This window comes from Equus caballus, chromosome 7 (genome assembly GCF_041296265.1).
Source record: "Equus caballus isolate H_3958 breed thoroughbred chromosome 7, TB-T2T, whole genome shotgun sequence".
In the NCBI taxonomy this organism is placed as follows: domain Eukaryota; kingdom Metazoa; phylum Chordata; class Mammalia; order Perissodactyla; family Equidae; genus Equus; species Equus caballus.
In genome coordinates, this window is record NC_091690.1 from 98,802,137 (window position 1) to 98,827,958 (window position 25,822).

The 25,822-nt window shown below is 46.2% G+C and overlaps 1 protein-coding gene across 6 annotated transcripts in view; it reads right to left on the reverse strand.

Annotated features, from left to right (window-relative positions):
* The window catches only part of MPPED2 (metallophosphoesterase domain containing 2), a 170,265-nt gene that overhangs the window by 63,731 nt on the left and 80,712 nt on the right, over nucleotides 1-25,822 (reverse strand). For all 6 annotated transcript variants that reach the window (XM_023646209.2, XM_001918269.5, XM_014741846.3 and 3 more), the window contains one exon: nucleotides 19,984-20,209. In XM_023646209.2, coding sequence (XP_023501977.1) covers nucleotides 19,984-20,209 — 226 coding nt within the window. The remainder of the gene's footprint in view (nucleotides 1-19,983; nucleotides 20,210-25,822) is intronic.

The following is a 25,822-nucleotide window of genomic DNA, read 5'->3' on the forward strand; positions in this document are numbered from 1 at the left end:
GGTTTTCCATACTAACATTTATTTGTCCAAGACCCATTTATGGAAGATACTGTCTCCCCTTTAAAATGCCGTGGCCCTGCGTCAGAATTCATTGACCGCCTATGTGTGGGTCCGCTTCTGGATGTGGCCTTCTCTTCCATTGATCTACACGTCTACCTTTCACCACCACCACACTGTTTTGATGACCAAAAGCTTTATAGGAAATCAGGAAGCCAGAAAAAGTCTGTCCACCAACTTTTATTTTCTAAGTTGCTTTTAGCTACTCTAGATCTTTTTCATTTTCAAATAACTCTTACAATCAGCTTGTTTATTTCCAAACACCAAAAGTGTACTGAGATTCTGACTCAGTCCACAGACTAAGTTGAATCTACACATCAATTTGGGGAGAACTGAACAGTCTACAAACATGTATGTCTTCCTTTGTTTAAATCACCTTTAGTTTCTTTCAGCAATATTGTTAAATTTTCAGTGAAGAGATACTCCATATTTTTTGTTATATTTACCCTTAGGATTTTATATTTTTGGTGCTACTGTAATTAACATTCAAAAACTTCATTTTCAATTTTATGCTGCTTGTATGCAAATACACAGTTGATTTCTGTACATTAGCCCTGTACCCGGTAACCTTGCTAAATTAAATTCTCTTCTTAATTCTAGATTCTTAGAGGATTCCTTACAATTTTGCTGTTTTGTAGATTCCCTAGAATTTTCTAAATTAATAACCATGTCACACACAAAGAGAGACTATTTTATTTTTTTCCTTGACAATCTTCATTTCCAATATTTCTTTTTGTGTGTGTTTTATTATGCTGTTTAAGGCCTCCAAAAAATTGTGAATAGAAGTGTGAGCCCAGGAATCCTGACGTTGCTCTGATCTTGGTGTGAAAGCATTCGATCGTGACCATTAACTAGGATGCCAACCGTAGGCTATGGCCCTGTGTCAGACTGATGGGGCTCCCATCTGCTCCTAGCTGCTGAGAGTTTGTATTATGAATGAGTGTTGAATTCATTCAAATGCTCTTTCTGTGTCTACTGAAAGAGTCACACAGTTTTCCTCCTTTATTCTGTTATTAGGGTGAATTACATTGATTTTTTTTTTATGTTAAACCCATCTTGAATTCTTGGGATAAATCCAAATTGGCTATAATATAGTGACCTTTCTAATTGTTGTTGGGTTTGATTTGCTAAATTTTGTCATATGTTTTTGTGCCTGTTCATGAGGCATATTTTCATGTAATTTTTTTTTTTTTTGGTAACGTCTTTGTTAGATTTTGGCACTAATGTTATGCTGGCCATAACACGAGTTGGGAAGTATTCCTTCTTCTAACTTCAGAATGAGTTTGTGCAAGAGTTTGATATTTCTTCTTTGAATGTTAGATAAAATTCATAAGTAAAGCCATCTGGGCCTGGAGTTTACTTGTTGAGAAGGTTTTGGAAAATGAATTCAATTTCATTGTTGTATATAGGACTATTCAAATTTTATGTTTTATCTTGTGTCTTTTTTAGTAAATTGTATTTATTTTAACTTGTCCATTTCATTTACGTTTATTGGTGTAAAGTTGCTCATCATATTCTCTTATTATGTTTATGTTTCTATAAGATCTGTAGTGATAGCTCCTAGTTCACTCTTTATATTGGTGATTTATATCTTCTCTCTTCTCGATCATTAGGGAGAGGTTTATGAATTTTGCTGATCTTTCCAAAGAATGAGTTTTAGCTTTGTTACCTTGTTTTCTAGCCCACTGATTTCTGCTCTTAACTTTGGGAACTCCTTCATTCTACTCAGGCTGGAGTTGTTTCTGCTGTCTTTTCCTAGGCTCCTGAGATGGAGCCTGCAGTAACTGGCTGGAGGTCTTTATTCTTTTCTAATATAAACATTAAAGCTAGAAATTCCCTCGGCCCCATGCTTTATCTGTATTCTAAAAGTTGCAACACGTTGTATTTTCATTACTATTCAATTGGAAATCATTTCTAAATTTGGGGAGCTCTTCTTTGACTCATGTGAAACTTGTTGCTTAATTTCCAAATATTTGGAGTTTTCAAATACATCTTCTTGCTAACTTCTAACTAAATTCCATTGTGTTGAGGGAATATACTCTGTAATTTCAATCCTTTTAGATTAACTGAAATTTGGGGTTTGGTCCGGCATACGGTCCACCTTGGTGCAAGTACCATGTGCACTTGAAAAGAATGTACCTCCCGTCACTGTTGGGTGAAGTGCTTGCTCCAGAATAACAACTGGGTCTAGGTAGGTAGCAATGCTGTTCAGAGCCTCTGTGCTTTACTGATTTTTTTTGCTCTAGTTTTACAATTAATTAAGGAGAGAGATGTGTTAATATCTATTATGATCATGGAATTGTCTATTTTTTCCCTTTAACACTATTAATATTTGCTTCACATATTTCCAAGGTCCAAAGCTAAGCACATACACATTTGTGACTGTTACTAATGAACTGATCCTTTTACCATTAGGAATGTCCTTCTTTATTTATGGTAATTCTGTTCTTAAAGTCTATTTTATCTGATATTAATAGAGTGTTCCAGCCTTCCTGTGCCTCCCATTTGCCTGCTACATCCTTCCCATCCATTTACATCAACTTATTTGTTTATATTTAAAGTGAGTCCTTCTATTTAAAGTGTGTCTTTCTATTTAAAAGGTATTTTGTAAACAGCACACAGCTGTTTTCTCATCTGGTCAGATAAGCTCTGCCTTTTAAGTTCATTTAATGTAATTATTCACATGAGTAGATGCAGGTCACCTCTTATTTGTTTTCTGACTGTCCTCTTTGATTTTTGTTCCTTTGTTCACCCTTCCTGGCTTCTTTGATATTATTTAACATTGTTTTTAGAATTCCATCTGATAGGTGGCTTTTAAGCTACACCTCTGTATATTATGTGTTCCGGGGTTGTTCTGGGATTCCATTCTACAGCCCACTCAGAGTCAACATGCACCTCTTCACATAAAATGTAGACGTCTTGCAGCCGTGGCTCTCCTCACCTTGTTGTGACATAGGTGTCACATGCGTTACATCTACAAATGTTATAAGCACAAGATATCTAACGTTTGCTTTAAACAGCCACGGTGTTTTTGAAAAAAATCAGTGGGGAAAGATACGTTTTTACGCTCACTGAGATATGAGCCATTTCTGATGCTCTTCATTCCTTCTTGAAGATGCACGTTCCCCTCCAGTATCACTTCCCTTCAGCCTAAGAACCTCCTTTAGCGTTTCTCGTGTTGTGGGTTTGGTGGCAATAAATTTTCTTTGATTTCCTTTACCTGAAGATGTTGCTATTTTGCTTTTATTCTTGAAGGATGTTTTCCTTGGCTGTAGAATTCTGGGTTCACGTTTTTTTTCTTTCAGCTTTTTAAAGAAGTTCTTCTCATGTTTTCTGACCTTCATGGTTTCTCATGAGAAACCTGATGCCTTTTAAATCCTTGTTCTTCTATATGTAATATGTTGTTTTTCATCTCAGCCTTAACTGTTTTCTTATTTTCTTCAGTTTTCAGCAATCTGACTATGATATTTCTAGGCACAGCATGCTTGATATTTTTCCTGTTTGGGGAAATCTTCCTAATCCGTAAGTTTACGTCTTTCACCAAATTTGAGGACTTTGGAGCATTATTCTTCAGATAACATTTTGTCTCTCTTCTCTGGAGTCCTCTCCTACAGGTCTCAAATTACGTGCATATTAGATCTTTGATACTGTCCTATAGATGCCTGAGGCTGTTAACTTTTTCCATAATTTTTCATGCCTTTCCTTAGGCTGTACAATTTCTATTAATCTACCATCAGGTCCACTCACTCTTTTCTCTGTCAGTCCATCTGCTATTAAGCCCACGTAATGAACGATGCATTTAGGCATTACATTTTTTCAGTTCCAAAATTTCCATCTGGTTCATTATTTTTTATTTCACTTCTGAGGTTTCCTAACTTTTCATTCATTTTCCTTTCAGAATCATTATAACAGTTGTTTTCAAATCCTTGTCGGATCCTTCTGATAGCAGAGTCATCTCAAGGCGGGCCTCTGTGACTGCGTCTCCCTAGACAACAGGTCACCTTACGCTGGCTCTTCACACGTCAAGCAATAGCAGAGATTTTGAATGTTATATGGTGGAGACTCTGGATTCCGTTAGATTTCTCAGAAGAGTGTTTGTGATTTCTTGGAGCAGGTGATTAACTTGGTTAGACTCCAACTCTGAACTGTCACGCTTGTGGTCGGCAGTAGCTCAGACCCCAGTGCAGGCTGCCTACAGTCTGCCTACGACGCCCGGCTCCAGAATCGGCCAGAGACTCAGGCAGAGGTTAGACGCAAAATTTGCTGTTCCTCTTAATTGACTATTTTTTCCAGGATTTTCCCCTCACTCTCTGTGGTTCTAATGACTCTGAACTCCTCCACGTGGCTCCTCCTGCCAGGAGAACTCCGGCTCTCTGCTGGAGTTTCAGCCACGCCCCTATGCCATAACTTGACCCACCTGTGGCTGCCCTCAGGGCAAAACCACAGAAATGGAAAATTCACGCTATGCCAGTCGCTTTGGCCAAGTTTCAACTCCTCTCCAAAAACCTATCTGTTTGTGTTTATTCTCCAAAGCCCTTAGGTAGTTATTTTTGCTTTTGCAGAGTTTACAGCTATTTGTGGGAGTTTCAATCTGTTAGGAGCTTATTTCTCCATAACGAAAGCAGAAACCCATAATATCTTTCCTATAAAGTTTAAAACCAATAACCATATATTGTTTAGATGTGTGTGAGTGTGTATGTGTGTGAAGACAAATCTAAGTAAGCAAAAGAATGATAAAGACAAAATTCAAATTAACGTTTCTCCAGAAAAGGATGGCAGAGCGATAAGAGAGGGGACATCACAGAGACAAATACAGATTATTGTCAGTGTTCTAGTTCTCTGGCTGTGGAGTGGGTTAATGGATGTTCACTACATTATTCATAAGTGGACAAATAACATGATAAGAAGAAGGGCTATGCACAGACCAGTGATGACAGTGTGTCATGAACCAAGGACTCTGAGTAATTTAATTCTGTCCATCAAAAAACAAATGTTCACAGAGTCCTCATCTTGTCCGTAGACTCCTGAGAAGTCTCAATCCCGACAAGACTCTGAGAAGCTCTCGTCACAGGGTCTATGAAATGACTGTGGGTTTATGAGATTCATTTATAGGTAAAATTTATGGACCATTCAAATTTAGGCACCTCTTAGACACACGGTTAATAATGAGAAAACCCCCTAAATAATGTCGTTTTGAATGAGAAGGATAAAAAACAAAATCACACATGTGTGTATTGTTTCTCAGTTGACAATACGCACAGGCTGTTTGACGGAGACAGGAAAAGTTCCTGAGAGTTTAGAAGCAAGGACTAAGGAGAAAAGAGACTGAACTGAGAAGCTGCAGTACTCTTGAAGGAGGAGGAAACCTCAGCTCGAATGCCTAGAAGCATTTCCACACGGCGAGGACCGTGGGACGTTTTCCCAGAGGGGACTGGACAAGAAGCCTCTCTGGTCTTGGTATCCTTAAACGAGGCTGAATGGAACTCCAGGGAACATGCTTGAGGGATGGACATGACACTGGCCCAAGGGGTGGAAAAAGTGACGCAGTCAGAGAGCTCTTTCCCATCTCTAATTTTATGAGTCTCTGAAAAAAGGAAGGAGAACTCAAACCCCTTCAAAATAAGATCACTGGAGGCCTGGCTTGGAAGATCGGACCAATGAAAAAGAAGTTCAGAAAGATTTACTTTCCTGGCTGATAATCACACACCGAGGCAGAAGACAGGGCCACCTGACCACTGCTTCAGAGCAAAGATGGGGAACGTTACAACCAACGCAGAGTAATTCCCCTGGGAACTGAGAACAGGAAGGGGAGAAGCTACAAACAACATCACTGGAAAAAAAAGGCTTTCCTTCCCCACAGCCAAAAGCTTGACAAATCAAGCCAGCGTTTTCGTTCTCAGGACATTTAACAGAGCACGAGCAAGCTCCCTTCCACCTGCCCACCGTCTGGCTGACTCCCAAAGACGAACCCCCAGAGCGAAAAATACCGTTAGATTCTTTTTTTCTTATTTGACGCTGTCAATAATAAATTGTGTGTATCTTCCTTTCCCACGTCAAGGAAAAAAACCCTTTTCGTTGCTTTCACTGAACCAGACAGAAAAACACATTTTAAAAGCTATGCCTTACAAAAGGACATTTAAAAAAAAAAAAAAAAGGACAGAGAAATTTGCTAATTGCTCTAAAATTCCAATCTCCAATCAAGGGAACACGCCTATGGGTGTGAGGAAAGAGGGCCTCTCTGGGGACGGTAATCCTAATAATGCAGCCTGCTAGAGAGGCACCCAAGTTTCTGTCAGCATCAGATTCTGATAAGATACGCACTAAAGGAGTCAGGTCTGGACCCTTCCAACCGGGAGGGTGTTGGTGTAATATTGGTATTTAGCTGTGATCCAGGGGCCAGCAAAGGTCGGGCTGGACAAAGCAGAGCCTAATGAAGCTGCCAGTGTCTGGGGTGAAAGAGCCACAAAGCCTTTCAAATTAGCAGCTGAATCCTGACACTCATTAGCGGTTATCTACGCGGGGGCTGCAACCTTCGCCCCATCCAGGAAAACAGCCTAGCTGCTCACGCACACACAAAGGGAAGGAAGGATATGCAGAAAGAAAGAGCTAGAACCATTAAATGTCTTCCCTTTCACACTGTGACATTTTTCTTTCTTTATACATTAATGACAGGACTGCAGTGTGCTTACCTTCCAATTTAGTACTAAAATAATTACCACCCAACTAAAGTGAGACTTCATTTTTTTTTTAATCAAGGAAGGTCTAGTCAGAAATTGCTTCTGTTAAGTTCTGCGCGAGACATAATATACTCTTGTTAACAAAACCAATAAATCAAGCTGAAGCACTTAGTAAAGTATCTTACAACACTAAATTTATCACTGACGACAAATTTAATTTGGGACTCTGACAGTTTGCTCCTTGCACAGTCTTCAACAGATTTTTTTTGCGGGGAGGGTGAGGTTTTCACAAGTAATGAACGCTGAAATTTACTAGAGAATTTTAGAGATGCAAAGGACAACTTCCGATAGAAAACTGTTTTTCCCACCGTGTCGCTGTCACTGGGAAAAGTTACGTGTTAAAATTCTTTTCCAGCCATTCTCTCCTTGGCACATTAGAGTTAGCAGAATTTTTGAAACGGTGATAATGAGCATTTTCCGAAGCAATTTATAATCATCAGTCAGTTAACCCACGCTCTGTCTCCACAGTTAGGTCAGGGCTGGTCCCCGGAAAACAAAGATAAGAAAATTGAGATTCAGAGTCTTCCCAACCTCACAGGTGGAATAATTTTAATCTCGGGCAGGTGAAACGTAAGGAAATTCACAAAATTGTGTTGTCTTCTTAGAATTACTCAATACTGTAGCTAAAAGGATGACATTGCCACTTTAAGTATCAAAAGAGAATCACATTTCAAACACACGGGAAATTATTGTTAACAGGCAGCCTGTGCTCGACACCACACTCCCAGACCCTGTCATGCGAACACTGCCTTCTCTTCTGTTCTGGTCCCTACACTACGCAGTTTACTGTGCAACTCATCCAGGCGACACGAGTGATATTTTCTATAAACTTTTCCTCCTCCCTAAACATAGCTCTACAAGCTGACATTAGCATTTCCTTGTTGTCTTTTCAAACGGCATTTTCTTTCTAGACAATGCAGTCAGCATATAAAAACCGAATTCCACCCTCCTCCCCCCACCGTCCCGGTTCAGGCAAAGGAGCAGCCCTTGGCAGCCTGGCGAGGAGAGGAGACGGCGTTGAGCGATGCACAAAGGCAACCACGTCGACCTGTTCTGCAGACTGATTAGCAGAAACGAGCTGCGAGGGCTAATCACAAATCGAGCCCTGTTTTGCAGATTAACAGAACAAAGACCCAGGAGAGGAGGGGAGGGTACCACACTGGAATACGAATAAGCGAAGATAGACGCCAGGCTTCCCGAAGGCCAGACCCACAGCCCCGGCCCAGGAAGCCACATCGGGGTAAGTCACGATACAGCACCAGAGGCTGGGGCACCCTCAGTGAGCCCAGAGCCCAAACAAGCTTCGAGGTCCCACCTTCTTAGGAGATGCTGATTTCAAGGAGGAAACGAAATTTTCAGCCGAACGACACAGGGCTCCAGGGCTCACTCTCAGGGAACCTCCATCTTGGCAGGGCAAACCTCAGCACTTGTAGATGAGGACAGACACCCCCCTGCCATATTCTGCAGTGGCCTGTCACACGGGGGCCCTGCGAAGTGTGTGCACATGTGCAGGTCCACAAATACACAAGGACCTCACACACAACGACAGCCAGAAGCTAGAAAGAGAGGGCCGATGTCCACTCACCCATTCCCATTTTACAACTAGAGAATGGGGCCTTTCTCCTCCACCATAAAAATAAGGTTTACCCACTGTAAGAACAGAGCAAACCCCAGGAAACTAGAGTGAGAAAGAAAGAGCATTCCTAAGTGAAAATTGCTGCCATACGTGGCGTGTTACCTCTCAGTTTTCATTTTCTCTGTGCACTTATATACTTTTTTTATTATGTTATGATCTCTCTGTACTTTTTTGGTGGGGATATGGCTTTTGAAATGCTTGCTGCAAAATATAAGAAGAAAAACATACCATTGCTGTCTGACGACCAATGCTGCTTTTGAATGCCTAAAACCAGGTGAAGGCGTGAATTTTCACTGGAATCGTAAAATCCGCATCTACGTGAGCACCTGGGTGGCTGAGGAGAGTCCACACAGCCTGGCAAACAGACTCTCTAGGAACTGAGAAGTCTACCTTTTGCACGACTTCTATACTTGATTTTCTGCAGTAACTATTTTCCTTTTTTTTTTTTTGTACTCTTACTTGTAGAAACCCAGGAAAACAAAGCTCCTCGTCTCATTCAGAAGAAGAGAATTTGATTCAAAAGACAAAGAGAATGGATCTTCTCTGGCATATCTGTACTCTGCCTTAGCAATAATCCATTTATTCTGTTTATTGCAACAATCAACAAGTAAAAACAAACTTATAACGGAAATCACAAATAGCACAGTTACAAAATCTCACAGAGACATCAGGGCACAGTTAAGACGGAGGTTCACAGGCCAGCCAAACTTCAACATTTCCCTGGAAGTGACCTTTCTTCTCGGCAGCTGTCAGAGTGGAGTTCAAGCTCCACAGAACCTAAGTGCTATGGCAACAACCTTAAAAACCGATACCTCTTGGTCTGTGACTTCCCTTTACTAGCAATCCTGAAGGGCACACTCCGCCTGTCTGAATGCAGGAAGGCGCTCAGTACCTGATAAGGCCCTGGCCCCTCCGTGTGCGTCTGGAGCTGCAGCCGCCAGCACAGGAACGGCCCCTGGGGAGGGCTGTTCACAAGCTCGGAGTCAGGGCCAGCACTGCGCACACGTTTAGGATTCTCCCAGTTCCCACTCATCCTGCTGGTCCTACAGCTAAGTACTTCTCCTTACAGGATTAGAGCTGCTTAAGGGAGACGCTGAATTTGGATAAAAGAAGGAACTAATCTTTGCCATTTCATCTGAAAAAGCAGGAAGCACTAAAGAATATTTAGTAACAGAGACAGAAGCCTAAAATCCTCATCCTCAAACGCTTGCAACGTATTTTTATTTAAATAATATGACCCACAAACTGAGTTTCTTAAATTTCTTTTCCACAACTTTTTTTCTTAAGTCCTAACACCAAAGGAGAAGAAAACGGACGGGGAGGCGGCTAATGATTCCCAACAGCATCCATCCGGCGAGTTTTGCCATCAGCAATTTCTCATTAGGATTTACAGCAGCATCTTGTATTTTGTTCTGGGGAGATCAAAGCAAGAAGGTTTTTTCTGTTGGTTCCTGATTCACAATAAAAGTAGAGGCCCAAGGATGCCTAGTCATTTGAGGGTTGGACTTCTAAATCATTAAAACAATAAAAACCATGTTTTTCTAGCTTCTGTCTTCGATAATCGTCTCTCTAGAAACACAGCACTCCAATTCACTTTCCATTGCTCTCGAGCCTCGTGCGGCACGGAGAGTCAGGACCGCTCACGGGATTCAGTGGGAAAATTGACAGGTCCCATAATTCCAATACATATGGCAGCTCGAAAGGTCGTGAGAAAAACGGGAATCCCCACGTATGGAGCCAGGCAGCATCAGAGGCGCTCAGTTTTATGTGCAGTCATTTTGTACATAATATGTAAAAGAAGGGCATAGCCAATTTTAGGAAAGAGTGGAAAATCAGCGTGTCGACTGTGACCTTTCTGTTCTTTTACAAACACAGCGCTGGTTTTACTTGGTCCCCGATGTTGATTTGCTGAAGGTTCATATGAAACGTTAGCCCGACTTTTTATTGAATGAGATCCATCCCAAACCCACCAGGCCCGACATGAGGCTAGCAAGCGTCCAAATTACCCAGGAATACCACCGGCACCTTCAGACGCTGCCTTGGGGAATTTCACCCTGGGAAGAGTCTTAGTCGGGCCCGTCCTTCCCCCTTCCTCTAACGCCCTTTAGTAGATGAGGTGCTTCTCTTTGTTGCCTTTTCCTTTTTTGCTGCAAACTTCATACCTGAACAGTATTAGTCATAGCGACTGTATTTGTGCTTTCACGAAGCCGATCTCTGCTAATACTTGAGGAAACCGTCCTTCTATATCCTCTCTTGCATTAATGCAGACTTGCTCCCATCTTTTCTGTCCTTCGCAGAACGCAGACACACTCTGCCAAGCCAGAGGATTTCAGATTTCCCACCAGCTTCCCGTCTGAGCAGCCCTCGCGAACATTCCACACCCAGCTTACAGTCCCCATCCAAGGGACCTTCCTTCTCCTGGGTGAAAACACTACCAAGCGTTACCCACACATTTAAAATGATACTCCACGTTAAAGTGACCTTAACGTCTCCGTTTAACAGACATCTATTCACTCCTCCACATCTCTGGACCACATGCAGCCTGCAGATGGGCTCCCTTCCTAAGCGGTTTCCATGCATCCAGATCATAAGCACCTTGCCGTGCAAAGACACTGTACGATATTTGCTTTGGAAAATTCCCTCTCTCTCACACACACACAGGCACACAGATGTGCACAGACACACACGCACACAGGGTTGACCATTTCCCTAGGCCAAGTTTTCTCTTCACCTCATTTCAGCCCCTTTTAGCTTCTCTTCCACTCTGGTATATACACCATAGTCAAAAAAAAAAAAAAAAACCCAAAAAATAACAGCCATTACAAAGCCACGCAATTGTTACCTTTTGGGGAAGACAATAACATTTACTGAGCATTTACTAAGTGCCAGGACCTTAACGTACCTGATGATCACATTTTGATCCCATGAAACATGTGGAGGTCTCCCCCACTCTCCAAAAGTTCGCTTTACACAGCCTGGCTTTCACGCAAGACCCACGTGAGCACCCGGTTTCACTAACTGGAGGATTTTCACTCGTGTGGAAAGCACCTCAGTGTCTAGCCGCCACAGCTCTGAACTGCGTCCGTGCTTTCTCTCAGCTTATTCTGCCAGGTTAATTTTTTGAGCCTGGGAAAGCTCAAAACTTTCTCCCGTATACGTGAATGGCAGTTGCCTCTTTACACCATTTCAGCTACAGAAGGTTTCACAGGAATGCCCTACTTGTGGATATGGGGGCAACCTGTACTGAGCAGTGAAAAACAGAAAGGCTTTGCGTTGACCTCCAGGTCCTCTAGTCAGGAAAAGAGTGTCCTCGCACCCAAGTTATTTAACTTCTCCAACCTTCAATTTTACCATCTCCCAAATGAGGGTAATATTACTTTCTTTATAGGGTTGTCGTGAGGCTTAAGAACACATTACACGATGCACCTGTATTAGGGCGACGCTCAACAAATAGCAGCTATTACCATTTGAAACCCATTTGACAGATGAAATGCGTCTCAGAGAGATGAAATCACCGTTAACGAGGTAAATGAGTTCTAAGTGATACGAGCTGAGGCTCAAGCTCGCTGGGGACGGCTGTTTCCGAAGGCCTGAGCCTGGGGCCGCTACACCCCACAGTCGTCAGCGGGCAGGCTGGGGGGCAGCTGCGTGCGCCGCGTCCAGCCTGGGAGTCACAGCCTTCAGGGCATCTTCCTGCTGGGGGTCCTGCCATGCGTCTGTCAACCTGAGCAACTGATGGCTTAGGGAAAGGAATCGGCGCTCAGTCAGTCTCAACAAGGCCTTCACTGTCGCAGGAACGTCCCCGAGCTCACGGGGGCTCAGCCTGTCCCCAACAAGCCTCCCATGGGCTCAGAGGCGAATTCTGGAGAGGGCGAGGGCGGTGAGGAAAGGACAATAAAGAGCCTAAAAGTACAGTGGGAGCTTCTTTGACAACTCTCTCCACCTTCGAGTCAGGGGTGAACCACCACCCCCACCCCTCACTCTACTAACCACCACCTCTGTGTCGAGTGTTGGGAGGGACGGGGACAGGTCCACGATGCACTCGGACACAGTTCAGGGCTGCGTTTGGGTCCGTTTGGCTTTGCCGTCTTGAGTCCTGCTGCAGACTCGTGGCTACACCTGACCTTGAGTAGAGACATTTTCTTTCCTTTTACGACCCGGGGTCGGTGGGGGGTCTCATCTGCGCAGACCTTCAGTTCGTCAGCCACGGACACATCTCCGCCACCACCACCCTTGTTCATTCATTCAGCAGATACGGACTGAGCCCCCACCAGATGCCAGGCTCTGGGCTCGCCCAGGGTCTGCACAGAGAACAAGGACAACAGCGTCCCCGCCCTCACGGAGCTGACACACACTTAGGATCTCCTTCCACCCACCAGCAGCAACGTCAGGTTGAAAGGAAGGAGTGTCAGTGTAACGTGAGACAAGGAGAGAACACCCGGCCTGGAGCGGCCTGGCAGCTGGGTCTCGATGTGAAGGCTGGGAGCTTCTCTGGAGCACGTGGGCCTGCGCCAGGCCTGACGTCAGAGGGGCGCACCGCCAGCACTTCCTCCCTGGTGCTCATGCCCTGGGCTGCTGTCTCCCAGCTGCTGCTCGGTGCGTCGGAGGGAAGAGCCACATGCAAGGGACACCTGCCCCCTGACATGTGAACAAAGGAAGGGGACATCATCTCCAGGGAGCAGAACAGGAGCTGATCCCTGGTTATGACACCCCGAGGGGTAGATTGTTCCTTTTTAAAACCCTAGGCTCTGGAGCACACCTGCCAAAGATCCTGGATCATTGTTTGTTCTGTCCACTAGACATTCCTGCTTTTCCCCTACAGGCACCTTCGCACAGAGGCCAACAGCCCCGGGGGTGCTGGCCTGGATTTCTGCCTCTTTTGCAACCAGATGGAAACAGCCAAGTCTTCAAGTGGCCACTTCCTGAGTTGCCTCAGGTCAAGGAGTAGAGGGACACCGGAGGTCACCAGGATATCCTGTTTTAGTGTAAAGAAGTCGGCAAAGGAACTCTGGATTGTAGGCCTGGTTCTCCTCCAGACCAGCTCTGTGACTCTGGGCAAGTCACCTTCTCTGCCAGAAATTCCATCTTGGCCTCCTCCGTCTACCGGGGGCCAACGGAGCAGCACCTGATACCCAAGCCCTTGCAAACCTGGCTATTACTAATTCTTATTGATACATGCTCTGCCTATTCTAATTGCTTAGAATTGTTTCTTTAATTTAAGTTTTAACTATTTTAGTTTAACTTAAATTTTATTTATTTAGAGTTGCTGTGAAGCCCAAATGAGATAAGGGAAGTGACAGCTCTCTGAGGGGGACACAGCATCCAAATGGGATTCTCACTGTTGTCTGCTAGCCGAGTGTGTCCCTCAGAACGTGGAGGAGAATTTAAACTATGCCCACGGCTGACGGGAAGGCTCAGGGACACCTCGACATGCCCGTCCACGTCCTTCTGCACAACCCGCCCCGGCACACCAGAGAGAGGCGCCCGGACAGGCGTGGGGACGGAGCTGGAGGAGGTCCAGCCGCGTGAGCTCTGCGGACGCTGCTGTGGAAGCGGGGTTTGCTGATGCGGCTATCGATGGCAGGGGGAAAGCAAAGCCATCGGCTTTGCTTTCTCCTTTTTCAAATAAACAGGGCAGTTGTTAAACCAGAAGTGAATCTGATCCCGTGCGGCTTTAAGGGCAGTCAGCTGCATTCTGAAACAGGCAAAAACGTAAACACAGCCCGAAACTCGAGAGCCGAGGAGCAGCCGCCCGTCTCAGAACCGGGGAGCCGAGGCGGGCCCCGCGCCAAGAAAAATGAAACGCCAGCCCGGCCTTCAAACAGAACCAGGGAAAAGCAGGGCGCATGTTTGCTTAACACACACACAACACCTTTTCCTGCGCCAGTACCTTCCTGATCCCCGAAAATGTGGTGCAGAACCAGGACTGTCGGTGCAGCCTCGTTCTGCAGCGTGAAAGGGCTTCCCTGCTGAACGCGGAGATGCTTCCTTCCTTCTTTCTTTTTTTTCTCCCAAGTTAATTACCAAGTATGACTGTGAAAATAAAATAAAGGAACCCATTCTGCCCACCCCCAAATCTGAGTTCTGTTGCATGAGCTGCCAATTGGTTTTCTCATCCTCTCTTCCATATCTGCTGGTAATTCATTCGCTATTTCAAGAACTTAAGACTGTCAGCAAAATGCAGGATGCATTACAAAACTTCTAATTGGAAACAAAAACATCTGAAGCTTTCCTGACGGCATAAACTCGAAGCACCATCGCACTGAGAACAAGGAGGCGTGAGCAACCTTGTAGCGACGTGCGTGCAAACACAATTATAAATGCTGCGGGAGACCAGAATCAACACTTAGCTCCCACTTTGAAAAGCGCTGAGAAAATTACATCTAAACGAATGAATGAACTCAACGTGTTTATGATGGAAATGAGGGGAAGGAAGGAGGGAAAACATACCCTGCTCACGCTTCCCTTGAAAACGCAGCTCCACGGGCTTCCTCTTGCTGTTTCTGCCATCTTAGCATCGCGCTGCCCAGGCCCGAGCTAACGCTGCTGCTGAAGTTGAGGCCGCTCCTGCACAGCTACTAAATCTGCCGAATTACACCTGGATCTGCTCTAACGTGCAGACGTGCGCTCTCTGTTCCTGGCCCCTTAGTCAGCGTGGAGATCGAATTCCTGGACATCAGAAAGCCCCATTCACATTCACTGAAAGCCGTGGAAGCCCAGCTCTGCGTGTCTATCCCAGAGGGAAGGATGCAGGCCTCGGCTGAACCACACGACTGCTCTGCTCAGGCCGAGTAAGGTGGACTTCTGACCTCGTACAGCTGAGCCCTTCCTTACTACCTGCATGTTTTTCGACACAGCACCTTAGTATCAAAAGAGCAACTGGTATCAGAAAAGAGAATGGGCCAGTAGACTTTAAATGCCAAGGCCCACGAGTGAGTTTACCGAAACCCACTCGCACTGAAGTGCTGGCTACAGACGCAGTAACCAAAAATGCAAAGACGATTTCAAACCCCCAGCCACGCCTCCACCCGCCAGACAAGCAGTCAGCACAGCGGCTAAGATCTGACAGAGCAGAGTTCTGTCTCTCTCTAAAGGCACTCAGACTTTGGAAACGACATTGTAGAGCCAAGAGTGATCACAAGAGGAAATGAGGCAGCATCTCGGTGGCAGACAATCCAAGCAAGGGATGTCAAAAATGCACGAGCTTTCCTGTTGTGACAGCGAAGTCCCGGGCAGACCCAGCTGCCTGACAACACAAGACTCTCTTCTCCTGTCCCCAAAGAGGGAGAAAAACAGAAGGAGTTAAGACAAAGTTGTGACTGAACTGTGACTCCGAAGATGACAACATGTCATGCCTGATTCCTTTCTTCAAGATTCTTGGAAGAATGAGATGGTGAAGGAATGTATACAGAAGCCACAGAATCTGCCATGGGCCTCCTGGGGGGGGGGGCCCCCAGGACGTCGTCAGTTCCTGTCCCCTTCCAAGGGAGCACCTTTCTCCCAGGACAAGGCACCCCACTTTCAACTCTCTCAGTGGAGACCGCTGAGTTTTCTGAGACCCATCACCCCACACCCCAGTCCCCTTCCTTGCAATCTTGTGTACCCCGCATCGCACTCCGGCTGCAAACACGCTAGTGCGCAGGAGGACTGGAAGTTATTCTCCACACACAAATTCCTGCTAAGCTGTAAATTAGGAGACACGGCTGGAATGCTCCCCGGTCTTTAGGAAGCCTTCAGCTGTGCTACGAGTTTTAAATGCGTGCTGAATATGGACTAATATTCCTCTTTGAGAGCGAAACCAAGTCACAGTCTGCCTTTTTTAAGGACCTGAGTTAGAGTTCTCTTCCTGGTCGGACAGCAATTACTTTTGAGAAACCTACGACAGGACGGAAATCCTTAGCATCAAGGTTCTCATTCTGATTTCTGGTTTTAAATTAAAACCAGTAGCAATCTCAGCAAATCAGAACTTAATATTTCCTCCAGAAAAGTCATTGGAAGAGCATGGAAATCACGTTAAATCAGTTCACATTATTTGGGGCTGGAGTATCTCATGGGTTCCCAGGCAGGTTCACCTGTGGGTGAAACGCAGGGAGGGAGAAACCTGACTCCTAAAGAGAGGAAAGTGGGAATTCTGGAAGAAATCTCCCAAACTTTGCTTGTAAGTCAAATTCTCAATAGGGAAAGAGGTTAAAAATTGTACGAGATACCAAAATAATCAAGCATGCCAGCAAACAGGTGTACTCTGAAGATTCTGACTGTGACCATTTAAGTGGGTGGCCTACGAGAGAGGCGAGGGCAGGCCTCACGGCCTATGTTTAGGAACAGGGACACTAAGTGACTTGCCCAATGTCCCACAGTCAGCGGAGGCTGAACGCAGGCTGGAACCACCGCATCGACCCTCCTGCCCGTGCACAGTCTTCTCGTGAGGGTGGACACAAGTGTAAAGTGGATTGAACCCCAGCCCCACCACATCCGTAAGAGCGGACACTGTCAAGTGCTGGCTCCGCGTACCACAGATGCTCTGACTCATTTGTCCCCATCACGAGCACGAGAGGGAAGAAACGTCACTGTCTCCCCCTCTAGAGACGAGAAGACAGCGGGGCGGAGGGAGATGTCGAGAAACCCGCCCGAGGCTCCAGGGCTGAGCAAGCGGTGAAGCTGGCAGAACTTGCCCTCCCAGCCAGAAATGCGCACGTGGGCACTCCTGAGTCTGCTCTGGTTATCAGCAGTCTGGGAATATTAATTTTCACAACATATCTTCCCAGTGCGATCCCAACTACTGATGCCTCCAAAATATATCACGAAACTGGAAGTTCCTCGTCATCAACTTCTATCTTCTTGGTCAAAAGACAACCACCACCAAGGCCTAGGGATGAGCCAAAAATCCCTTTCAAGACCTCCCTCATTGCAGAGAGGGGCTGGCGGGAAAGAGTTCAAATTTTGCGGAAGTCCCAACAAATTATGCATAAAGACAACTTCAGGATAACATTTCAGAAGACTAATGCTGCCTATTTTTCTTAACATAAAATACTAAATATTAAAATAGGAAATTTTTGAATGGTATCAATTCAGCTCAGACATAAAGTTTGTACCACCACCAAAAACAGGTTAGTCCCGTCCCATCACATATTTGAATTACTACGTCTTTTTATTTCTTGAGATGCTGCAAGATCTGCCTCAGGACCCAAAATCGCCCCCTCACGCATCACGGCCGTCTTCTGGTTTAGCTAAACCCTGTCCTAAGCAGAGCTGACCCTGAGCAGAGAAGGGAAGAGGCTGGTTGCTGTCAGCATCTCAGCAAGCATCCGACCATCTCTGACCGTCCTGCCCGTTCAGGAAGGGCCCGAAATGTGCTGTGCCCTTCAAGGATTTTTCAAAAATCATCTTAAGTTACTGACAAAGTGACCTTGACTCCACGTGGAGCTTCTCTGCCCATCAGAGTCATCCTCAACTAGCGCACCGTCATTACGAAGTGAGCTGTGACGCTGGAAGAGCTCTCCCTCCCATCCTTTACAGAAAAGCTGACACAGTCTCCCCTCTCATCCGCGGTTTCAGTTACGCGTGGTCAACCGTGGTCTGCAAACAACGCTCGTCACAAGGCCTGGGTCCTTCACTCACTCCACCCCATCGTGTCGTACAATGAGAGGACAGTACAGGAGGGGGGCAGTACAGGAAGATCGAGAGGGAGAGAGTCACAGAACTTCTATACGGCATATTGTTATAATTTTTGTTTTATTATTAGAGACGTTGTTAACCTCTTACTGCCTAGTTTATAAATTAGACTTCATCAGAGGTACGTATGTGTAGGAGAAACGCAGTCTCTGTAGGGTTCCGTGCTATCCGTGGTTCCAGGCGTGCATGGGGAGTCGTGGAACATGCCCCCCGTGGTTAAGGGGGGATGACTGTATCGACATCCTACATTACCCCGGGATCAGTTCTCAGACTCCTGTTTGACAGGACTGATTTCTGCTGTTTAATCCCCTGCCCTTACCACCATCTCACATATAAAACAATGAGTTGAGGAACATTAATAAAGTGGATTAACCACTGCAGACTGTAGCCACCACCACCCGTCAACCCCACCAGGTCCCCTGCACTCGACTCCAATTAGGACGCCGCCACTTAGCCTCTGTGTGACTCCCAAGCAGTGACTTAACCTTTCTGTGCCTTAGTTTTCTCATCTGCCAAGTGGGAATCATAAGAGTGCCCATCTCTTAAAGGTATTTTGAAGAAAATGAGATAGACAGAAAGGACTTAGAACAGTGCCTGGCATATATTAAGCACTCAAGAGTTCATAATTGTTGCCAGGTTGATTTTAAACAGAAATATACTTCCTGGACAACTCATCAGTCCTTCTGGATACTAACCAGTGAAGATGAAAAAAAGTTACAGAAAATATCTCAACTTTCTATTCTACAGAGGACAAGCCACACTGCTGGGTGGGCTGGCCAGGCTGCACTCCCTGTCTGTCCTCTGCCAGCAATTCCTGGGGCAGGTCTGGGACCCTTTCCCAGGGTGGGTGAGCAAAGGCTGGCTCTGCTCTATATACACAGAGCTCTCGAAAAGTCAATCAATCAACCCATCCAAGACTCCTCTGCTATTGATCTTCTCGTCTAACACTCCCACGCTAAAGATGGGAAAACTGGCCTGGGGGCTAAGGGACTCGTCATGTTCACAGAAACCCTGAGCGGCAGAGCCAGGGCCAAAGACAGGAGTCCCGGTCCTCAGCAAACCGCCAGCCCTCTCCTCAGTCCACTGCAAACGTCACTAGTTGAACCCTCCACATTTACTAGCCCTCTAAAGTAGGGATTACTTTCGTCATCTTAGGCAGAAACCGAAGCTCATCCTCTTCAAAACCAGACAACCAACAACTGGTAGAGCCAAGAGCAAAAAGCTGCCTGTCTGGCCCCAAAGAATAGGCACCTGCCTCAACTCTCCCAGAACTCAGCGCGGAGAATCCTCCCGAGCTCTCGCCCGCTGACTTCCACACGGTCTGCGCCTCAGGCTCGTCTGAATGAATGAAAGTTACCATTACAAACACGCAGCGCTGGCCTCCACCCCAGAAGCAGAGCCACAGTCTCAGGGAGTATGGCTTCAAACTCTGTGTCCCCTCAGGACTGGTCAAGCAGTTCTGATGCGTAACAATATTTGAGGAACCCTAATCGAAGCAAGATACGTCATGACTGCTGCCGTGGAAATGGGAGGGAACCGAGTGACCAGGGCCAATGCGATGTTCAGAGCAGCCGAGTCTGCATGAGGGTAACGTGGTGACCTGCCCCAAATCCTTCTGTGTCCCAGGCACGCTTGCAGCCATGTCACATGAACAGCCTCCCCGCCATAGCCCTGCTCCCGCTGAGCTCCCCTCAAGAAATCAGCATCTCAACGAACACAGCACACCCCCGTGCTTTTCAGCCGGGCCAGATGTGGGTTATGTTGGAAATACAGCAACCAGGCTCCTCCCACCCTTCTCCTTTCACTGCAAACCCCCCAGTCTGCTCAGCCTTCTTAGTGCTGAGCTAGAAAGAGGAGGGAAGCGGTGGGACGAGCACTTACCACGGAGCACCGTATATCCTGAACCCCTTCACCGTCACCTCCGAGTCTTGTAGGTAAATACTGTTTGTCAGGAGGGACTGCACGTTGTCAAAGTCCTCTGGTTTCAACTTGGATACGGAGGGGAACCGGTAGTAGTCCTGTTTCACGAGGTCCGCCATGAATTCCTTATCAAACGTCAGTTCATGATTCCCAGCAATCACTATTTTATATTCATACGGCAGGTTTCCTGAAATAGGAAAAAAGAGCACCAATTAGCATGCTCATTTCCCATCATGAACTCCCCCCTCCGATCCCGTGTGATGAGCAGACAGAGCACCAAACGGGACAGCAAGTGCATCCCTCTGTATTTCCATGGGAACCAAAATGTACGACTACTCCTTTATGCTCACAAAAATGACGATAAACAGGACATAGGAAGCTGCTAAGAAGCTAAAAAGCTACTCATACATTAAGTTTTCTTTATCCATTTCCCTCATCAGACTCACTGTGATGAATCCATACTTTATAATTATCCAGCAAAAAGCACTTTAATCATAATGCCCAAAAAAGATCGGGACTTGGTGTGGTCCAAAAAAATAAGCCCACCAACTATTCTTAACAACTCAGATAACGGAGACATTTTTAGTAAATCCTTCGTACAAAAGAAGTAGCAGAGCCAACGTTCCACAATTTACATGCAGTAAATGAAAGGAGTGACATGGTACAATTTCACACCGCAAGTTCAAGTTTACCTTTTGGCTTGCGAATAAAAAGCACATTAATAATGGCCCTCTGATTAGAAGGCTAGCTTTCCTCCCGTTGGGATGCGAGAAGAAACTGTAAAGCTTAACCCCCTTTTAATATTTATGGTATGGAAATGTGAGTTCTCCGTGTGTGCTTTTTATGCAAAAGTTTCCCGATCAAAATGAGATAATTCTGGAAAGAAGAATGAAAGCGATAAAGGAAAACCCAAACACCAGACTTCTGCATAGATTTATAATGTTTGAATAAAGTACAGGTCATACATATTAATAACTCACCGTGATGCTGGAGGAACCCAAATCCAAAGGGAGACAGTGCAGGGCAGCTGTCCCCATCCTGAAATTAATGCCCTTTCTCTTGTTTGTCATTACCCATCCCTCAAGCCTCACCACTGGGCTGCTGCTCATTTCATTTCATTTTATTTTGAGGGGGAAAAGGGTGGGATGATGGTGCCTATAATTCCAGCTCCCTGAGACTCCTGGGTCCAATGCAAAATTAATGTTTCCTGCTATTCCAGGAAGAATGAAAGTTACCATTAGCAGGAAATCAGAGACACTTGTAAAAATTGGTCCTTACCAGCAAGCCAGAGTCAATGATTTAATTAATGAAGCTGAGTGGGGAAGAGAATTATATCTAACTTGGCGGGGGTGGCAAATTTGGTCATAGGTCCACCTGGATTTCAGCAATGCAAGCTGCAGAGATTACACTGTGAGCCCACAACCCCAGAAGCACCCTGAAACATATCTGCTGATACTGAAGCAATATTTTTTTTTTTAAGATTTTATTTTTCCTTTTTCTCCCAAAGCACCCAGCACATAGTTGCATACTTTTAGTTGTGGGTCCTTCTAGCTGTGGCATGTGGGACGCTGCCTCAGTGTGGCCTGATGAGCGGTGCCATGTCTGTACCCAGGATTCGAACCGGTGAAACCCTGGGCCTCCCAAGCAGAGAGCGCGAACTTAACCACTCAGCCACGGGGCCAGCCCCTGAAGTGATTTTTAAGATCACCAGAATATGCTTTGTAATGCCACTGATTTTTCTTTAGCTTTCAATCTTTAGGTTTCTAACAGTAATGAAACTGCATATTTAGCACGAGGGTTAATGGGGAGGCTTAGGAGAGAGATGAAAGCAGTCAGAAAAGAACACTTGGGGAAGATAAAACCAAAAACACTGTGGGCAAGCATCAATGGCCATCCTTGGCTACTGGCCCACAATGCTGCGTGACAAGCCTCTGGCCTCGGTTATTCACAAGGCTGGGGAAAGAGCTCACAGCAAACAGAAGGCCTCTCTCGAATGCATGTTTATGTGAGTTTATAATCTGCTCCAGCATAAAGCAATAAGGAGTATGATGTATGTTACAAGCTACTTGGATAGAATGATGATATTTAAGGAGTGATGAGATTTCCTGCATTTACAACACAGATGACAGATGTAATAGGCTGAAAATTCCCAGCACTGCAGACGCTGGAAATCTGCAAGACACCCCACAACTCTGACATCACAGCCCTGTGGCCCCCGTGGCCTGACGCCACACCCCCAGAATCTGCTGTGCCCCCAGGGGTGGAATGTTTTCCCAGACGGCAGGGTGACCCACAGCAGGTCCCACCCACATGGAGCTCAGAGCACGCTGCCTGCACAAGCCACGCGGTAGCTGCTGGGCTCCCCATCATTCATGATGACGCACCCCGGCTCCTGCGTGAGGACTCGGCACCCCGCTTTTTCCATTTAGAGCTTTGGTTTGGGGTGGCCTGGGTGAGATTGGGAAATAGGGGAAAGGAGGCACATTTCCCCTTCAGATCGCTCTTTAAAAAAAAAAGGTACAACTGCTTCCAGGTCAATCCTCCTCAGGAAGACAGGCCTTTCGGTGGCTTGTCAATCAAATTTTGGAGACACAGCACAAAGCAGCAGCCACAGAAATGCGATGATATTTGCACTTTGCCACCCAGCGCCTCTCCTTCCAGGGCTCCGAGAGGCATCTCCAACTTCCATCCTCCGTTCCCATGTCCCGAGACTGTCGGGCATGTTTTCTTTTCTGCTGAACTGACCTTTCATGTATAATCTGCACACCTTTATGCTTTATATGAACAGTGCGAGCAGGGCAGCTGACACATCTCCTGTTCCTTGCCAGTGTTTTAGTTGTTTTCCAGACTAGATTAATTTGGAAGGCTCTGCAGTCAAGCTCCAAACTTCTTGGTATTCCAATAGCATCACTTTAAAATTGTCAGACAAAGAGGTGCCTGCCTTTATCCATTTTATTCAGGATCAGGCCACCAAAGCTGACCTGTTTGAGTAAAAAACTAAGGCCATGCAGAGTTATTCCAACATGGAAAAATTCTTGCTTTGAATGACCTGAAGAACTCTACCAAGTAACCAGCTCCATCTTTCCCAACACATGGTGTATGCTCCACTGGTGACAGACAAGATTACTGTAGGTGGCATGGAGATGAACTTTTAACAAAATGTCAAACAAGTTTTGTATGTTTTAAAAGTGCATATTTGGGGGCCGGCTCCATGGCCGAGTGGTTGAGTTCGTGAGCTCCGCTGCTGCGGCCAGGGTTCGGATCCTGGGCGCGGACATGGCACCGCTCGTCAGGCCACGTTGAAGCGGCGTCCCACATCCCACAACTGGAAGGACTTGCAACTAAGATATACAACTATGTATGGGGGGCGGAGATAAAGCAGAAAAAAAAAAAGATTGGCAACAGTTGTTAGCTCAGGTGCCAATCTTTAAAAAAAAATGCATATTTGGAAAAATAAAATATAACAGTACAAGGAATGATATATGGCTTCATTCTTCTATCTTTCATTTGTTTTCCTATTTTTATATATAAAATAAGAGATGGTTAAAAAGAACTATTGAGCTAATAATACCACAGATAATCCACAGATACGGCAAAGTGACGAGTGTAGCAAGTGAATGAATGAAATGTGGGAAACGAGCCCACCAGTTCAGGTTAGAGCCAGAGACCACAGCGAGACCATGGGCCCTTGGAGGCAGCAGCTGAGTCTTATTCTAATCCGTGTTTTCTAGTGCATTTGCATCACCTGGTCATATCACAAACACAGATGCTCCCTTGATAAGTGAAGGATAAGGAAAGTCAGCTGGGTGCTGCTGGTCCTCCACAGTTCTAATCACCCCACGCTCTTGCCACTGCCCTAAGAAGCTATCACAAAACTTTTCCAGGTCCCTCTCTGGCTCCCAGGCTCCTTTTCACACCCCACTTGGCAGACAGCATGTCCTCGAACCTGAAGGTGGGCTCCCTTCACCCCTTCCCTTCACTGTCCTATCACTCCATCTGTTTGCATCTTCTCTTCTTTCTATAATCGGCCTCTTTATCCCATTCTTCCCACTCTCGCTGGCACTGTCCTTTGCCAGATAGCGCTCTGATATTTTCGGCCTCTCTCTCTCTCTCCAGCGAATCCTCCTCCTTAGTGAGTTTGTTACAATCCCAAACATCCCAACCCTGCTGCTTCTTTGAGATGCTTCTCATTTCACACCTGACCTTCTGGAAAGAGGATTCCAGAACATCCTAGCTAGTAGGCCCAAGTCAGCCCACAGATGTACGAGAGTCAGCCCTCAACTGTATTTTATTAAAAAAAAAAATTGAACTAATATTTAGAGATCAGGAGACATCACACAGGAATTCTGAATTTCTAGCTTCTTTTGGAAAATCAGAGGACCAGGCAACACTAGCCTCCAGCCTGCCACAGACCTCCCCACGCCCTGCTGCTTCTCACACCTGGCTCCCTCAGCGTGCCTGTGCTGCCTGACGGGCCACTCTGTTATTAGAATTCGCAACTTCAAGACAAATGGTTACTCAGAATTTACCTGGTGCAGTCTGGCTTCTGCTTGTGTTCTCTTCCGAAAACTTCCCTGGAATGTTGATAGCCTCCTAAGAGCCAAAGCTTTTCTGAATTCTCATCCCCGCTGACCACGTGCAGTGACATCCTGGTCCCTGGGCACGTCTGGTCCCCTGCTCACTGATGCTGCGCTCTCTGCTCTCCGCCCCTCGTCTGATGGTTCCTCCCGTCTCCCTCCGCCGCAGCTCCTTCTCACTCTCAGCCGACTCCGTCACACTCTGCCTCTGCACCTTCTAGGCACACGAGTTACTGTCTTCTTACTGTGCATCTCACATTTCTGTTCTTCAGGATTCAGTCTTTAAGCTACTGCAATTTAAACCGTGGACGCGGCGTGGGGTTGAGAGTGCGGACTCCGTGGCTTTGCCGCGTGTCAGCTGCGACCTGGGACAGAGTCCTCACGTCTCTAAAGTACGCTGGCAAATGGGGACGATTCCGGCACCTGTCTCAGAGGCCGTGGCCGAGCCATGGTGAGATGGAGCTGCTGCGGGCCAGGCAGCGGGTGGAGGAAATGAGGAAGCGTTCTCACCCGTCTAGTCCTGCTTTTTGCGTGTGACTTTTCCCCCGGACTGTGAGGCCCCTGGAGGCAGAGACCCAGGCTTGTGGTTTCTTGTTTCACCCCAAGTGCCCAGGTTGGTACCTTCCAAATGGCAGGCACACAGCCAGGATTTACCGAACCCGAGGACGAACAGACGACCCTCACAAGATGCACCAGGAGCGTCTTCAGGGGAATTCCAGGAACGGAGCAGCTGTCTTGGGCTTTGAGGAGCTTTAACCAGGGTCACATGTCCCTCCAAGGAAGCCACCCCCCCCCGGAAGTGTCCCGTTCTCTGGCCCCTATCTGGTCCAGAAATATAGTCTACACAAACTGGTTTTAAACTGCAGTTTCCTCAAATACAAGAGGGGGAAAATACTACCACCACCCCCACGGTCTGGTGGGCACTAAACGAGACGGCTTGTGTAAAGAAGCCCCATGATCTAACCCTCATGCTCACCCCACAGCACTAGCTGTGTTCTGATAATCATTAAAGTGATTACCCTTGGCAGTCATCATCCAAGAAAATATTAATTTATCCACAAACTGGATCACTCCCTGGTCACAACGGCACAGTGGCACAATGGCACAATGGCACTACTCTCAAAGGAAAGCATGTGAAGATGGAAAAGAAACTTCGGTTTTCCAAAGGCAGAAACCAGCGTGGTCCAAGGTGCCTTTCAAGTTCACAAAAGCGTCAATACGGC